The 18,635-nt window shown below is 41.8% G+C and overlaps 1 protein-coding gene across 1 annotated transcript in view; it reads left to right on the top strand.

Annotated features, from left to right (window-relative positions):
* Ttll7 (tubulin tyrosine ligase like 7) overlaps positions 1–18,635 on the top strand; it is a 126,170-nt gene that overhangs the window by 80,217 nt on the left and 27,318 nt on the right. Inside the window, exons 16-18 of the mRNA XM_028788086.1 lie at positions 1,979–2,184; positions 3,137–3,271; positions 5,618–5,698. Of these exons, the coding sequence (XP_028643919.1) occupies positions 1,979–2,184; positions 3,137–3,271; positions 5,618–5,698 (422 nt within the window). The remainder of the gene's footprint in view (positions 1–1,978; positions 2,185–3,136; positions 3,272–5,617; positions 5,699–18,635) is intronic.

The following is an 18,635-nucleotide window of genomic DNA, read 5'->3' as shown; positions in this document are numbered from 1 at the left end:
TCCTCCTCCTCCTTCTTCTTCCTCCTCTTCCTCCTCCTCCTCCTCTTCCTCCTCTTCCTCCTGTTCCTCCTCTTCCTCCTCTTCCTCCTCTTCTTCTTCCTCTTCTCCTCCTCTTCTTCTGAACATGACTTTTGTATTATTGTTGTATGTTAAATACGTGACTTTCATAACTAATATCTTTTAAAGGTAGACTGACCAGTGACATGTTCCTATATAGTGTGCTGCTAAAAAAGTGCTGTGCGTCACAGGAATGGAAGGAAGCTAAGACTTGCAACAGAAATCTTTTTTTTGCTTTGTTTTTGTTTTTGAACAGCATCTTCTAAAACTTGGATGAGTGTATATCTTTATGCTCCCCAGAACATAAAGAAACAATGTTACATTTGTCACATTCTCATAGCGTCTTTTAGCATGCCTCTAAATCTACCATTTATTTCCGTCAAACTTCCTTTATGAAGTTTTGAGTTCTTTCCAACAGCTGATGAAGAGAGGCCCTTGGGTATGCAACCCAGCTTCATGTGAGTTTCATTAATTTATTTAACTAACGAAGATTGATATATTCTCCGAGCAGAGAGCAAGCCCAGGATAGAGGATCTACCGGAAACAGGAGCCGAAGAAAAGATTACAACACTGGCGATGTTGAGCATTTCTCTTTTTTTCCAGGTCTGGAGCCACAGCTTACCAGGGATGCTGCTTCTCTTTCATTAGTGTTCCCAGAATGCACAAGGGCAAATACATGATGGATTCCTTAGATATTTATTTTGATAACAGTTCTGTTCCTTGACTTCATTTTTTTTCACTTAAATCGTCTGCTATTGAAATTGGTTTGTGTGTGTCTCTGTGTGTGTGTCTCTGTGTGTGTGTCTCTGTGTGTGTGTCTCTGTGTGTGTGTCTCTGTGTGTGTGTCTCTCTGTGTGTGTCTCTTCTGTGTGTGTCTCTTCTGTGTGTGTCTCTCTCTGTGTGTGTAAGACTATCAGTTTTGCTGCATCTCTTTTACTAGTCTGTTATATTTACTTAGAGTAACCTTCATACTGTTCTGTTTTGTGACTCCCACCGGAAGCCCTGAATTTGTCTGTTTACCTGGCCACTGTCTGTTCTTTCCTCTCTCCTGTGATACTTACTGTGAAATGATAAATTTCTGACTGACACAGAGACTGGAATAGCCGGTTTTAACCCAAGGTTAGTAGATAGCACTGTGGACGTATAGACAAGTGGAGACTTTTAGCATTCAAATGGTGAGGACTTGAGGTGTTGGCTGACCTTGGCCACCATCTTGTTGTGTGACTCTGGGAAGGTCCTCTGATATTCTAGACAATAGAAATCCCTTTTCCTGTCTAGGGAGACGGCTCAGTGGGCGAAATGCTTGCTGTACAAGTGTGAGGGCCTAGGTTCAAATTCCTAGAACTTAGATGATGCTGGCTGCAGATGCATGTTTGTAATTTCTGTGTTCCTATGGCAAGACTGGAGATGAAGACGGGGTGTCCCTGTACTCTGGGGAGGGGCAACTAGTCTTGCATCTATAGCAGTAAATGATGACTGATGAGAAGGCTGAAGATGAGGACTGGAAACTGAAGTTGTCCTCTGAACTCCACACGTGTGCCTTGCCATGTGTGTTCCTGCATTTACACACATGAACATACACACAGACAGACAGAGACACAGACAGAGAGACAGACAGGCACACACTCTGTCTGCCAGGTTTCTATAAGAGCGACATTAAGGAGTAGGACCTATGTGTGCATGGGTGTTGGCCTCTTTCTTTCTGATTCTCTAACATCACACTTGGAGAACTTAGCACTGAAGTCTTGTTTACAGTGTTTTCCCCAGAAAAATGGTTCTTCACACACCAGAACTTCTCTTCTTGCGATGGTGTCTAGGCCTGACCTTTGTCACCCAGACACCACCCGGTCTAATCGTTAGTCTTCGGAGACCTACTAGGGAGAAAAGTGTACTAACAGCGCCACTTCTCCATCATCGATAGATTCCATGAGGCGTTCGGTCAGCTGCCCTCGGTCCATCTCTGCTCACTTACCTTCCAGAGGGGATGTGCGCCCCTTTTCTTCTCAACAAGTGATACCATTAGCACGACCAACGTCAGCGTCTCGGTCACATTCCTTAAACCGTGCTTCCTCCTACGTGAGACACCTGCCTCACAGTAACGACGCCAGCTCTGCCAACACTCTGGTGGTAAGCTCTCGATTGGTTGTGCCCTTCCGAGGTTTCAGAACACTGTACTCAAAACGCAGGTGGAGAGGGGACCAGCCAAGAGGATGAGGAGAGGGCCCCCCATCCCTTCCGTAATTCAGTCATGACCTTGGGAAACTGCTTTGTTCATGTATCCTGAGAGGCAAGCTCCACCATATCACAGAGCTCAAGGTTGGAGAGAGAGAAGCATGGGTTTCTTTTCTATCTCCTGATGCAGGAGGATGACGTTGTTGGTAATCATTTCCTGCCGCAGGAGGGTGACATTGTTTATAAGCATTTTTGTAAACGCATTTCTTTTTCTTGCAATATCTTAATCTTCTATAGAAACAAGCACATTTAGTGTATGGAAAATACCTCTTAAGACTCTAGATTAATAGTTTAAAAACTATTCTACTTTTCGAGCCTAGGTATGATGCAGTTTGGAATGCCTTCTGCATATTAAGTTAACGTGGCGTATCCCCTTTTCAGCATAAACTAGAGAGATTTACAACTGAGAAAGTCAGTGGTCTTACTGTAGTTTGCTGGAGCTAGACCAGAGATTTATATAAAGTCTCTGTTTGATCAACATTAACAAATTTTAAGAATGAGTCTCTCCAGTGGAAGAACTCAGGAAATATAAGTGAATTCATTCCCTTCATAACGATGACTGATTTTATTATCCAGTCCAAGAATTGGTGGCAAATGAAACAGATGAGGAAATCCTTTTAAATTACTCATATGCGATGCTTATATCTTGAGCAACATAAAATACAACCGGGAGAAAATATAAAAAGACATTCTTACAAATAATAACCATTTTAATGCTAAAAATTCATAAATATCCACTTTAAAAATTGACAGTGCATCATCCCCTTTACCTAGAGGTATCTTTCGCATTATTCTGGCACAGTGGAATAAAATCCCCTCCATGTGTCTGTATTCTTTCAAATTTAAGAATGAGTCTTTGCGGCAACTGAAAACAAAAGAGCAGGAAGACGACCTCACCAGTCAGACCTTGTTTGTCCTCAAGGACATGAGGATCCGCTTTCCGGGGAAGTCGGATGCAGAGTCGGAGCTCCTGATAGAAGATGTGAGTATCCGTGTAATATCCAAGAATATCTGTCTACTCTTCTGAGAGCATTAAAATGTACTGCCTGGGACTGGGGAGATGGACCTGTTGGTAAAGCACTTGCTGGGCTAGCATGAGGTCTTGGGTCAAATCCTTAGAACTTACATAAAGATCTGGCATGGTGGCCCGCAGCTGTAACCTTAGCACTGGAAAGGCAGGGAAAGGAAGACTCCTGGGGTTTCATAGCAGCTACCCCAGGGTACCTGGTGAGCCGAAGGTCCCAGTGAAAAGACATCCAAGCCTGACCTCTGACCTCCACAATCATGCATGCAGATGCATGTGCACACACATAAACACCAGCATACATGTGCATTGTACACATATGTACATGCACACATGACTCCTATACCTCTACACACAAAAGTGTATTTTCTGGTTGGATTGTAGTTAATTGAATAGGAAGTGTAACTGATGTTACTTTTAGCCCCCAGAAACTTTATAAAGTAGAAGAACTCGTTTTAGTTATTAGGAACACTTTGTCATATAATAAGGCTTTCAAGTGAGAATAATTAGCATCAAATAATAACTGCTCTTCATGATCAAAGAAATATCAGGATAAACTCTTCTATTTAAAAATTGACTAAGTCGAAGAGCTTAAGATGAAAAGAGACAGGATGAAAATAGCGCCCTGGTAGAAAATGTCAAGAAGAGTTACAGGTGATGCCTGGAAAGCCTTGAAGCAGCCTGGATGAATTATTTTCACGTCTGCCACCTAGTGGAGCATTTGGAAATGGCAGAAGTTCAGACGCTACAGTCCGGACTCGCTCTTAGCTTAGAAAGAAATCCAAGGTCACTAAAATTGTTTGATAGAAGAACATTTCTTCACTCAAGGTTTCTCTTCTCCATCCAACATGCTTTCTAAGTGCCCATACTTAGATCATTCATTGGCCACAGAACAGTTTGGGGTGGGATAGGTGGGTTGTGATTTTTTTTTTCCTCCAGAAGACAAGGCACCATCTAGTGGTCATATGTAGAATAAGAACCAAAGCTTGCACGGGTCCGTTTACTGTTCACCTAGCTTTATAAAGCAAGTGCGTGGAAATAACAAAACAAGAAAAAGATTTCTTGCTGCAAAAATCCATAACGGCACCCTATTTTTGTCATTAGAGAATTATCGTTAAGGAAACAAGTCTTTTTAAATTTTGTGCTGATAATTTTTTTTTTCAAAAGTGAAAGTCATGTTGTGTGGGGGGGCTTGCTACAGCAAAAGAAATTTAGATCGAGTATAAGGCATTGTGATAGATGTGTTTTAAAAGTTTAAGTTACATTTTTTATTTAGTATGTTTGTGTGTGTGGGTCCCAGGGATTGAACGAAGGTTGCACTTGGCAGCAAACACTTTGCCCGGTGAGATTTATCTCCAGCCTGGAAGTTCTTTACTTATTTTGATAACATTTATTTCTAAGAAAAGCCAGTAACTTTGCAGTAGATGCATCATTTTTGTCTGTCTTTTATGATCTGATATTTTCACTTTGAATTTGTTTTACTTGTATGATTATTTTGCCTCCACGTATGTAAGTGCATCACATATGTGCCCCACTGTTCAGAGGTCAAGGAAGGCTTCACACTCGCTAGAACAGGAGTCACAGACAGTTATGTGTGGCCAAGTGGGTGCTTGGAATTGAACCCGGGTCCCCTACAAGAGGAATGAGTGCTCTTAACCACCGAGCTATCACTGCTGTCCCATTAAGGTCTGCTATTTTTAATTAGAAAGTGAGAGAGTGGAACTAATATATGTGGCTAATGTGATTCTTCTGTAAAGAAGATTGTTAGGCTTAAACAATTAACGAAATATAATTAATTATTAATGGCAGGCATCAGATTCTTTGCTGTATGTCTGCTGTGTTTCAGACTTGAATGTTTGCTACAGTATACATTACTAGGGTATATATTGAGGAACTCTGTAGATATACAGGTAATAAAGGGCTAGTAGAACTCCAGTTGAGTATAGGCTGACTTTTAATATATTGTTCAATATTCTATTACTATGTGAGTAACACAGCCCTGTGAATAAAGATAGAAAACCTATGCGTTGGAGTCCTACCTGAAAATGTGTGTATCTAAGGATTTCTAACTTGTATTCACTGAGTGATATTACTCTAGCTTAAGAGAAAGAAAGGGGCTCAGATTTAGAACACCTGGCTTGTCTAAATCTTTGAAGGTATCTTTTTATGAATGGTAGAGTTTTTATTTTAAGTAATCTCAGAGTGTCTTCGCTGCACAAAAGGATATAGTCAGGGCTAACATGTTCATTTACTACTTTCGGTGAGCATTCTAGATTAAATTTATTAACTTCTCTCCCTCAACAGATCATGGATAACTGGAAGCATTATAAAACAAAAGTGGCTTCATATTGGCTCATAAAACTGGACTCTGTAAAACAACGGAAAGTGAGTATCACTGGAAAATAACTTTTTATGTATTTATTAAGCTAAAATGTTGATTCAAGTTCACAACAAGTTTATATGTGAACATTTGTTTGCCTGTGTCTTCAACAAATACTGTATACCTATTATGTGTTAGACAAGGTTTAAGATCATGAGATAAAAAGTGGATTGAAGACAAAGTAGTTTAGCTCTGCAGAATTGGTGTGTCAGCAGATATTTGTGAGTAGTGTGTCAGCAGATATCTGTGAGTAGAGTGTCAGCAGATATCTGTGAATTAATGTGTCAGCAGATATCTGTGAATCAGTGTGTCAGCAGATATCTGTGAATCAGTGTGTCAGCAGATATCTTGGAGTAGTGTGTCAGCAAATAGATACCTGTGAGTGAGTGTGTCAGCAGGCATCTGTGAATCACTGTGTCAGAAGAGCGGGGAGTAGAGACAAAGGTCATGAAGTGAAAATTAGTTTGATGTGCATATGGACGATAGATCACAGTTTTACTTATTAATCTATTTACATGACAATTTTTGTTGGAAAAGTAAGTGATAGAATAGTTATAAGAGATAAATTGGCATGGTGGGTCAGGGCTCAGATGGTGACTTTATGGGGTATGAGAAGCAAGTGTTTTACTTTAGTGGATGAGATGCCACTGGGAAAGACTTTCATAGTCTGACTAGTAACGTTAAAGGACTGACAACTACTGGAGGGGACTAGAATTGAGGAGAGAGAATGTGGCATAGAGTAGAAAGCGGTGAGATGGTTTCTAGGGTAACCGAGGCAAGAAGCAGGGAGTGGTCAGCCAGCGTGCGGAGGAATGCTTAGATTCTGCAGGTTTGTTGTGTGGGTTTAAAAAAATTATTTTCGGGGCTGGAGAGATGGCTCAACAGTTAACAGCATTGGTTGCTCTTCCACACGTCCCAAGTTCTATTCCAAGCACCCACATGGAGGTTCCTAACCTCCAGTTCCAGGAGATACACCCTCTCTTATGGCCTCCAAGGGCACTGCATGCGCACAGTGTACAAACATACATACAAGTAAAACACTCATACACATAAAAAAATGCTTCTTTTTCTTTACGTGCATATATGTATATATCTGCATGTATATTTGTATACCTGTGCGTTTAGGACCCCAGAGAGGTCAGAAGAAGTGTCTTATCTCCTGAAATTGAAGTTACAGACACATATGAACCTCCGTGTGGGTCCTCTGCAAGGCCAAGTGCTCTGAACCACTGAGCCATCTCTGCAGCCTCCTGTTTTGTTGTGCTTTGATGTTGCATAAGCTATGTTGATGTACTGATTAACTACCCAAGTGATGATAGTGTTTTTTGATGTACATAGGGGTTTGAGAGCAGAGCTGAGGTTGGGTGTGTAGTCTGTAAGGTATTTCAAGGAATAGGGCTGGACAGGACTATGTAGAAAGTTTGTAAGAGCACACTGGAGTTTCTGGGACCCTGTGAGCCCAGGGCCTATCCTGCAGGTAGGAATGGGAAGGTGGGAGGATTCTCTGAAGAGGACTGAGAAGAGACAGGTGGTGCCCAGTGGCAACAGCAGGGGTTGGGTGTCCCTGAAGCCACATGAGGTTATCTCAGCAACAGACTGATGTACTGTGCTGGACGTTGCTGCTGGGGGTTGAGCATCAATCAGCCTGTCTGTTGTTTTGGGCAAACATGGAGGTTAGTGGTAACCACAGTCAAATTCTGAGGAGTCAGAGGGAACAAAATGTAACTGGAGGGAATTCAATTAGCGAGTCTCAAGGAGGAAAACGCTGTAGCTGGTGCAGACACTTTTCAGAGAGCTGGGGGAAGAGCCTAAAGGAAACAGTGGTAGCGAGGAGAGAGCTGTGGGCTAGTAAGGGTCTTTTCCTCCCTTTCTGCCTTAACGATGAAGACTCTTTTCATTTGTGCGTGGATGACAATAGTCTGGAACAAGGACCGGTGAGGAGGGGCAGAACTAAGGTCTTCAGGAAATGGAGGTCTGGTCCATCCAAGAGCAGTTATTATAACCAGAGGGGAGAGGAAGGGACCCAGAGCGTGACAGAAGAACTGAGATCTGAAGAAAGAGTAGAGGGCACATAACAGAGGCTAAGGAGCGTGGGAGGCAGGGACTGTGTCCCCTCAGGTGGCTTGTCTCCTATGCTGGGCTGCTTTTCAGGAGCTAGTACTATTTCAGTAGATCTAGGAAAGTTAACATGAATTAACATTTGGCTATTCTATGACTTGTTGATAGATCAGATGAAATTTGACTTCGATGAAGTTATGACCTTATCACTTTTTTATTTTATTTTTTTTTTGGTTTTTTGAGACAGGGTTCCTCTGTATAGCTCTGGCTGTCCTGGAAATCACTCTGTAGACCAGGCTGGCCTCGAACTCAGAAATCCGCCTGTCTCTGCCTCCCAACTTCTGGGATTAAAGGCGTGCGCCACCACTGCCCGGCCAAGTTATGACCATTATCCGAGTAAACTGATCTGAATGGGTTGTCCATCAGCTCGTGCGCTGTCCTGCCATGGACAGAGGCAGCGTCTCCATTGAGGAGTATACGTCAGAGGTGGCAACAGAGGTAGACATTAACCATGTTCTGAGCCAAGGGTGCGTAGTTGCTCAGTCACTGAGTCTGGCCTTCTCCGCCATTGTAGACCATAAGTGATAAACCTCCTTCTATGAGTGCCTTTAGGTCATAGTATTTTATCACAGCAACAAAAAACAACTAATGCAGTGATGTTCAAAGAATTGGTTATTTTAGAAGAAAATAAAGAGAGCTTATCTCTTCTCAGACACAAAATAAATTCTACATAGGTTACAGTGTGGTATATAACATAGGTAAATATTAAGGCAAAGGAAATGCAGAAAGAAAGATGATTGCAATGGTAGATTGGGAAAACACCGTCTTAAAAAAGACCAAGAGAGCTTAAAGGGAAAGCTTCAAAGACTGCTACATGAAAGCTCAAAGCCAGGTGTGGGTGGTGGTTCTTCCCGGTATCCTGGCATGCAAGAAGCTGAGGCAGGAAGACTGGGAGTTCCAGCTTAGCGTAGGCTACACTATGAAATCACATCCAAACAAACAAACAAACAAACAAAAACCTCAAACCCAAACAAATCTAAAGAAAAACTTAGGAGTGGCAAAAGACACCTTAAAGCAAGTTAAAGGCAGAATGGTAGGGGTGTTGAGGAGGTAAAGAATTGAGAAGACAGGGGTGGGGGTTCGAGTCGTTGGGCTTTTGAGCAGGCAAGGGGGGTGTTGAGCACGTGGGGGTGTGTTGGGGAAGACTGATATTTAGTGCCCATGATGTGAAAAGTAACAGAGCACTGATTGAGGACTATTCTAGAATCTTATCTGAGTAGAAATAGAATTCAAGCCTGTGACTTAAGACCTGTGAAACAAACATGGCAGTAAAATAACACAAACATTCCTTTTCCTGGGTAAAGAACACAGCAAGAAAACAAGACTCAATGCAGACTCAATGCAGGTGCCCTCTGCTCCCTGGTCCTTTTTAAAAAATTACCTGGAGACATTCTGGGCTCAGTGCAGCCAGTGGAGCATGCCTGTCAGAACCAAGGGAGTCCTTTGGGTCTGGGTGGCCATCTTTTCCTGTCTTAGTTTCACCCATGCGGTCTGGATGGTGAGCTCCAATATCAATAGCCAAGCAAGATAAACATCCCAGGCTGTGTTTTGAGAGCTTGCACCAACCCCCACCCCCCAGAACTTTCTGCAAGTGGGGGAAGGGTCTGTGTCTGTGATGTCCAGTGTCACTCACTAGTCCCATGAAGCTCTTGAATGCTTGAACTACTGTGACCATACACATTGACTTCCTAACTTAATTTCACTTCATCTAGAGTGAGAGGACAGTCATAGCTATTGGCTTCTGCGTTTGACAGGGTATGTCTAATTAGACAAGATGCTCTCTTCTAAGTGGTCTTCCATAAATATTTTCATTGCTATCTTCTCACTGATGAATTTAGAGGGGCTATGAGAACATCCAGTGCCGTTCTTCATCTGATATCAACCTAAACAGACATCCTTTATTAAAGTAATAAGTTACACAGTAAGGTACATTGTTCCATTTTAATCTATTAATGAGTGTATTACTTAAAAATTAACCTATCTGTTTTTTGATTTCTTGTTTTTGTTTTGTCTTTTTGTCTGTCTGTCTGCCTGCCTGCCTTCTTGTCTGTCTTCCTATCTCTCTGGCATTAGTTTTTTTTCCTCCTTCTTAAAGCAGCTATGTGGTAGCATACCCTATACTCCTAACACGGAGGAGTTAAATTGGCCTTGTCTACACAGCCAGCTCTAGGCCATCCAGGGTCACATAGTGAGATCCACTTCAGTGTACCTTTGTTTGTTTGACTATGTGCCAAATTATAATTTAATTCTAGAGGATTGCTCTACTGAGCAGAGAGAAGGGAAACAGTGCTATATACTGGCCTTTCCCCCTTTTACTCCGTGTATTGCTATAGTTTTCAAGTTACAATTATCTTTTGACAAGTGGAGAGATGGCTGAGAGAGATGGACCTGTCTGTTGGAAACAAGTTGGTTAAATAAAAGAGATGTGGGTTTGCTCCATGGCCTAAAGAAACAAGGAAAGGAGGTAGTCTTGGGCTCTGAGCCCAGGCATTTAAATCTAGGCTGCATGGGCAGGAGAGTCACAAGTTCAAGTCCAACCTCAGGTTTAAAATGAGTTAAAGGTTGACCTGGGTAAATTAGTAAAGAACCTACCTCGAAATAACAGATGCAAAACAGGATGAGGAAAATAGCTCAGGTGCTTGCCTGGCATTTGCATGAAGTCCTGGTTCAATCTCTGGCACCACAAAAACAAAAACAAAAACAAACAACAACAACAAAAACAAAACAAAAAAAAACAAAAACAAGCAAATGAAAGAAGGGAAAGACTGCAGAGAATTAGAAGTTAAAACAAAGAGGTGGATAAATATTGCCTGACTCCAGCCCCTTCTTCGTACACAATCCACCATCCTGCAGAACATCTCCGTCTTCTTCATGTCCCCTGTACGATTCTCTCACAGCCACAAATCATCTTTCCCGGCTTGACTGCCTGGGGTCCTCTTTGTACCCACTGTGTATGGGAAGGAGAGGAAAACCTATGGCAGTGCTGGACAGTCCTGGTGAGTGCCACTGTCCTAGGAGCAGACCCCAGGGCTGACTGCTCCAAGTCCTTTAGAGGTCAGGGACACAAGGACCTGAGGAGGTTTTTGCCTCTAGGCTCGGCTACCCAGCTGTGGATTGGCACTTGGAAGCTTTGAGTAATGGTGCCTCTCTGGCTCTAACACTTCAGGTCTAGATGGGTCCCTCTAATTTGTCTACAAATGAGTCTCACTTGTTGTCACCTGCTGTTGCCTGTGCCCTGGACTGCCCGCTGTCCAACCCTAGGGGCTGGGAGATAAGGAGGTGCAGAATCATTGACACAGACTCCTGGAGCAGGTGAGAAAGCCGCAGCAAGCTCAGCTGAACGCTGATGTAAACTCCTTTAACACCTTTCACCTGCACCCCATTGGTCCTAAGAAGGCATCTCTTTTAAACAGCAGTTCCTGATTGGCTGGCATTGTCTGCATCAGCGATCCTTGGTGATATAACTTGAAAAGGACAGAGTCTGTGAATAGACATTATGTTTAAGGGGCATGCTTACCAGGATTAGAAACTTAAAAATAAATATGAGCACTTATTTGTGAATTTATGAACACGTGCATATTCTACCACGTCAGCTCCCTCATGCCAATTTACTGTAAGAACGCTTGTCTGCTCCTCAGTTAAGACTTACTCAGAGGCTGTTCTGACAGAGCAAGGAGGCTGTGCCAGTGTGAGGTCCAGGATCTTTAGTTTCAGTTTATACATTTTTTACTTCATTTTTCCCTTTCTTCTTTCCTTTTCTTTCTTTCTTTCTTTCTTTCTTTCTTTCTTTCTTTCTTTCTTTTTTTTTTTTTTTTTTTTGCTCCCATTTTGCTTCTTCATTCTTTGGTCAAATATCATCCAAAGGTATTATATTTCCCGTGTGCTTTAAGGTATAATAAGATACCCACTCATGACAAAAGGAATGTCTCACAGTTCATGTTAGCTCAACAGTTATGGTTATTCCCCTACATGGCTAATTTAATAAGACAGTTCTATTTTGGGCCAAAGAATTCATGTATTGGATTTTGGCATCCAAAGGATAAAAAGGGCTACTCTGAATTAGAGAAAAGTTGATCTTGCCGAGAGGCCCCCGGACGTGGTTGAGGACTGCAGAGTCTGTGAGCAGAAGAGAAGCCGTGGAATCCCACAACGTAACTCCATTTGTAGCAATTTTTCTTGCCATGGTCATGGTTTCAGCAAGTCTCTTTTTTCTTCAACTATTCTGCTCTTCAAGAGGCTTCTGCTTGACAGACTCTGATTTCTCAGAATCGTGAGAGGCAAGGCACCCGGGCATAGCAACCGGGCTCTTGGGAGCTGCGGTTCTGTTACTGTAGGACCTCATTCAGCGCTCTCTCCCACGAGTCTTCATTTGATTCCAAGCTCTAAGTGTGTAGAACTTTCTATCTTTGTAAAAACTATCTATGCCAAATTGATAGCTCTTCCACCGATATCCATGCAAAGAAGCCTGGGTAATCCTATCCCAAGAACACACGTCATCACGCCAGTTGACAAGGGAGGTGCTGCATTTTACTGTAAACAAAGATTTATTGTTTTAATTAAAATTTAAAACTTTTCTTCTGCTCAATCCACAGTATGCAAATTAATTACCTAAAATTCTTAAAATTTACCTCAGACAGGGATAAAAGTATGGAATTTCATTCTCAAGGATCACTGGGGTACATTATAGTGTGCCTAACTGATTTATCTATATTATAAATTCAAACATATAAATACTTTTATTCGTCTTGTCTCTATTTCAAATTTATTTCTGGGAAAATGAGTACCAAATGACTAACTTGTGGTAAGGAGAGACCTAATATCATAACAAGACAAAGTGCACTGAAAAGAAAGCCATATATATACATATATACATATATACGTATGTACATGTGTACATATATACATATACACATATGCATACACACATATATATTCATATATATACATACAACACACATATATACATATATATTCATATATATTCATATGTATGCATACACATATATTAATATGTATACATACACATATATATTCATATGTATACATACACATACATGCATATATGCACATACATATATTCATATGTATATATATTCATATGTGTACATACACACACATATATATATACATACATAGATATTTATATGTATACATACACATATAGATATACAGGAATGAGAGAGTCAGTGTTGGGATGGATTGGCCTTGGGAAACACAGCTTTGGGATTGGTGTACTCCTACTCTTACTGTAGCTGAGAGACTTAACAGACTTTCTCTGAGATTTGTAGCTACAAGCACCGGACAGTTCTTTTGAGAAAGCAAAACCTTGCGCGCACTTGAACCCTGTGTGTGAAATTCTTCTGTGTAGAATGGATAGAAATGAGATATACGTATAACCTCTTGACTTACCATGTTGACCTGTGTCCACCTTGCTGTTAGTTCCTTAGAAAGCTAGAAAATAGATCAGAGACAAGAAGAAATGAGGAAATGTACGTCAGCCATGGAATGCAGAGTTAGACCCTATAAAATGTCACCCATTTAGAAAACCAAAGATGTAACTTACGTATTTGATGTAGATTAATCGGATGCATCCGTCTTTCAGCTGCGATAATAGTCAGTCATCACGGGAGAGCTCTGCTCCTGCGGGATGCAGTTGCTAAGTGAGGATAATTAGAAGTGAAGGAGGTTTCCATGGGGAACACCCAAGGGGAGAGATCTGAAGGAGGCAGGGAGAACATTTCAGCTACAGCACAGGTCAGACTTGTGAGCTGAAGGGGGCAGATGGATGGAAATGACCTCAGACTTAAGTGAATCTTAAGAAAGTGCTGGCCAGGCTGAGGGACTGGGTAGACAAAACTTGGTGTTGGAGGGTTGGCACCGGGTAGAAGCACCTCCCAGCCAGGCTTGCTTCTTGGGTGGGTGCAGCCTAAGTAAAACACAGGCAGTGGCTGGCTATTACAAGTGATCCTGAATGGGAAAGCATCAGATGACCAAACTCTTTAAAACACGTTGATCTGAGTTGCCTGGATCCATGGCCGTCACTCAGGTTGTGTGTTACTTAGTCTGACAAGAATTTCTTGATTGCCGGTTTTGTTCGTGAACTCAGCTGGGTGCTGTTGGGGATTTCGAAAGTTCGGTTCACGTTTTTATCACTTAACCATGAACTCTTCAGATATCTGTGGAGGGATCGGCATGTCATACGCATATATGACACTGCTGATGGTTCATCAGAGTTCTTGCCAAACACAGAGACATCCTTTGTGTGTGTGTGTGTGTGTGTGTGTGTGTGTGTGTATTTTTGAGGAAATAAGATTATTTCCCTTTCTTCACATTTTCCTTAATGGGTATAAAATATTAAAGAGCTGGAACTTAAGCGTTAAATTCTGAGGAGAGTCCTCTCAGAAGGCGCAGGTGGAAATAGTTCTCTCGTTTAACATCAGACTGTGGTAAACCTGCAGTCGTGCAGTCTAGCTTTCTGCCAAGAGCCATGCTTCAGACGCTCCATAAGGAATATATACATGAAGTGTGTGCCGCGTTGACAGGCTGTGAAGAACGCCCAGTTTGCTGAAAAGCACATTCTCTGTTGCCATATGTAGGCACGAACTAAGATGGGGGAGTGGTTGTCATATTCTATTTGCATTTGTCTTAGGGTTTTTAATGGATCCCTGTTGATCAGAGCTCTGCTTGGTAGCAAATCCTGTTTCACACCTACCTCAGCTGCTGCGGCTTGCGTTTTGGAGCTGCTGTCTCCCATCTCTGTTGAGTTTGGGCTGACAGGGGATGCTGTTCCGAGTGGTTCATTTTGCGTCAGCAAATATACCTTCACCCTATAGCCGCAGCAGCTGCACACGTCAGTAGAGCTGCGCGCAGTGATTTTAACGTTGCTTCGAAACCGTCTTCACCCCTTGCCATTATTTTAATTTAGGACCAACTGCTCGGCCATGTGGCGTAGTTTGTCATTCAGCATCTGTAGCACCAAAAATATGTATTTATCTGTGTGCTTTATGCCTTCAGATGGGCTATGTTTCATAAATCGACAAGTCTTTTCACTTTATTAATGTGGCCATTCACTGAATTTTCCGTTTGCTTTTCCCACAAGAAAAACCACAAACCGTTTGCTTTTCTAACATTAAGAGGGCTTAATGTTAGATTGGGATGCTTTGCAAAGTCATAAAGAAATGATACTTAGTTCTGTACGTCAGCTTCTCCCGGGCCCACGGTTAAGCGCAAGGACACCTCGCTGGCCGTTTACCATTATACTTCGCAAATGATTCAGCATCCAGGCTGGGGGTGTAACATGGTGGTTAGAGGCTCGCCTAGCACACACAAAACTCCGGTTCGACCCCTGGCTGGACTGGCATGCCTGTGATCCCAGCACGCGGACAGTGGAAACGGGAGGGTCGTAAATTCACTATTATGCTCAGCTCTATAACAAGTTCAAGGCTACTGTGGTATGGGGCTGGAGAGATGGCTCAGTGGTTGAAGAGCACTGACTGCTCTTCCAGAGGTCCTGAGTTCAATTCCCAGCAGCCACGTGGTGGCTAGCTTTGCTAAAGGTGCAACCACGTTAGTCTTTAAACAATCCAGTCCAAATCCAATGGGCACCAAGGAGGGGGTGTCTAGCACCCTTGTGTGCACAGGGATTCTACCTGTCTTCCCAAGCATCACTTGTTAGAATAGATCTGAACCCAAGAAGAGACAGCTGGAGTTTGTCTCCCTGGCTTTTGCTGTTGGTCTTTGAGGAGACAAAACTGTGTGGTAGCATTAAGAGAGGCTGAAATCTGAGCTGGCTGTAACTCAATGAAGTTGTGCTCTGTTCTGGCCTGATCTGTCACTTACAAGATCTAAAATGTTTTAGCAACTTTAGACTTCACTTAATACCTGGTTGGCAATGCCTCACTTGCTTGAACTCACGTGTTGACTGTGATCTGACAGGAAATAATGTATCATTTCTCTATTTTCATCTTCCTTTCCTCCTTCCCTCCCTCCCTTCTTTCTTTCAAGATTAATTTAGTTTATGTATATGAGTACACTGTAGCTGTCTTCAGACACACTAGAAGAGGGCATCAGATCCCATTACAGATAGTTGTGAGCCACCATGTGGTTGCTGGGAATTGAACTCAGGACCTCTGGAAGAGCAGTCAGTGCTCTTAACCATCGAGCCATCTCTCCAGCCCCCATTTCCATCTTTTTCTAAAGAAATATTAATGTGCATGATCATGGACTCCACCTCAGGGGCTTTAGAAAGGGACCATAGACCAACAGTACTTATCTCCTGGTTGGGTTTTGGGATTTAAAGACTTAATATATGCAGACATGCCTAAGATAAGTTCAAACTCTGATGTTTACCTCACCTGCATAGGTTTTACTTGAGCAATCGGTAAGTGATAGCCATTGTCCTAAGATCTCTGGGGACAGGATAAACGTGTGACTGGATGGGGCATCAGTTCTCTGCTGTTAATTAGTAGGACATTACAGTCAGCTGACAAATGATAAAGGATGGTCTGGTCTGGTCAGTGAGGGATCCTGTGGTAGGTTAGTGATAAGTAGGCTATCCCCGCCAAGTGATGTTTTCTGAAGATACAGAATTCTCCAGGTAACTAAGCAGAGACTGCTTTTGTTAGCAAAGAGCTCATGTGAGGTTTCAGAATTGTGAAGAGGAAGTGTTTGGATTCTTTTCCTTCAAACTATGGAGATGGATCTTTCTAACCCATCTCCTCTCCTAAGACCAGAGCTTGCCTTCAGAGGAAACTTCTTAAAAACTAAAAGCAAGGAGAATCAGAGTTCCGAGTGATATTCTGTAGAAAGGAGCAAGTGTCTGCACTCACCAGGTAGTACCTAACTCCCCAGTCTAGGAAGGCTCTCCCGGGGCAGTAGGAAATCTTAGCTGTGAAATCAAAGCTTTCTCAAGCCTTAGGCCCTGGTTTACAGGCATATGTGAATTAGGATACTAGACTACCAGGCTCTTAAAATTCTCCCTAAGACTAAGCATAATTAGATGTAGAGTCGTGACCCAGAGAGTGCCTTAAAAAGTGTGCCTTACACAATGCTTGTCGTGGGCATAGTACGATGTAAAAGCCACTTGCTTAGGGTAGCGTTCAAATCCCGAGTATTGATAGCATTTTTCTATTTTGGTTATTTTATGTAACTCATATTTATTCTTGAGACTAGCTTATGGTAACCTGTAATTGGTTACCTTTTTAATTCTTTCATTTTCGAATTATGATTTTGGCACTGTTGTATTACTTACCAATACAATGGCAGGAAAGGAAAAGTGGAAAGGGACATTGAGAAATGATTTAAATTTTTATCATGTTTCCGCCAGTGTTCACACTTACATGGTAGCACTCACAAATCCTGCTTTCTGCATTAAATATCATGTTTCCGCCAGTGTTCACACTTACATGGTAGCACTCACAAATCCTGCTTTCTGCATTAAATATCTCAAAGCATCAAATGAATAGCTTAAATGAAATTTAAAACAGCATAAATTAAACCGATGCCTAGTATGAATATTATATCAGTATTATTGTGAATAATTCATATGAAAGTGCTTTTTTAATCCTCTTTGTAATTAAGGAGTCATTATCCAGGAGCATGTCTGTCGTGAACTGCTTTCTTGTGGGTGCATCATCTCTCTCCTGTTTCCTGCGCCTACTGACACACCTCAACATACAACAGGATGGCATTTCTGTCCCCATTTCACAGTAATGGAAACAGGATGAAGGGAAGCCAGGCCACCGTGTGGCTCACACACTTCACTGTGAAGACCTGTAGCTGGTCTGGCATTCTGCAAAAATAGGTGATGGCTTGAAATTCAACTTGGTCATCGGCAGCTAATATCACTTAATATTTAGGGAACACCAGTAGAAAGAAATAATTCTCACGCCTCGTTCTAATTCATGTTTATTCCTGGAGGAAGCAACTGTCTTCACAATTATTTTTTTAATATGACCTAATTCTTTATATTTATTGCACATTTGTATTAATGTTTTCTGGGAGTTTTAAATATGTTCATGATATTAATTTCTTGTTGGATATGTATGTTTGAATATATCTTCTCTGTGATTTGATCATTTCCTTGTTTCTTTCATAGTATCTTTGTGTGTGTGTTCATACTGTGTTTATGTATGTGTATGTATTTTATATACTGTTTATGTGTGTGTATGTTATATACTGTGTTTATGCATGTGTGTATATTATATACTATGTTTATGCACATGTGAGAGAGATACTGTGTTTATATGTGTGTGCAAGATATACTGTGTTTATGTCTGTGATATATACTATGCTTATGTATGTGTGTGCATGTTGTATGCTGTGTTTATGTGTGTATGTTATATACTATGTCTATGTATATGTGTGTGAGATATACTGTGTTTATATATATGTCTCTCTATATATGTCTATATATATATATGTCATATATATATATATATATATGTCTATGCATACTCCTGGAAACCGGAAGCCAACATCAGCACTCCTCCTTTATTTCTCTCCAGCTTATTTTTTAATTAATTATTTTCATTTACTCTTATTATGTGCATGTTTGGGGGCTGCATCGCTGCCCGTCGCTGGGCACATGTGGAGGTCTGAGAGAAGCCTGTGGAACAGGCTCCTTGCTTTCACTTTTACAGGAATTCCAGGACATGAACTTAGGTCAGAACACATATTTTTCATAGCTGACAAGAACCTTTCCCTACTGGGCCATCCAACCCACACACCCTGTGCTACCTACAGGGCCATCCAACCCACACACCCTGTGCTACCTACTGGGCCATCCAACCCACACACCCTGTGCTACCTACAGGGCCATCCAAC

This window comes from Grammomys surdaster, unplaced genomic scaffold (assembly GCF_004785775.1).
Source record: "Grammomys surdaster isolate TR1022 unplaced genomic scaffold, NIH_TR_1.0 125701, whole genome shotgun sequence".
NCBI classification, from domain to species: domain Eukaryota; kingdom Metazoa; phylum Chordata; class Mammalia; order Rodentia; family Muridae; genus Grammomys; species Grammomys surdaster.
This window is presented reverse-complemented; position numbering and strand designations above follow the sequence as displayed.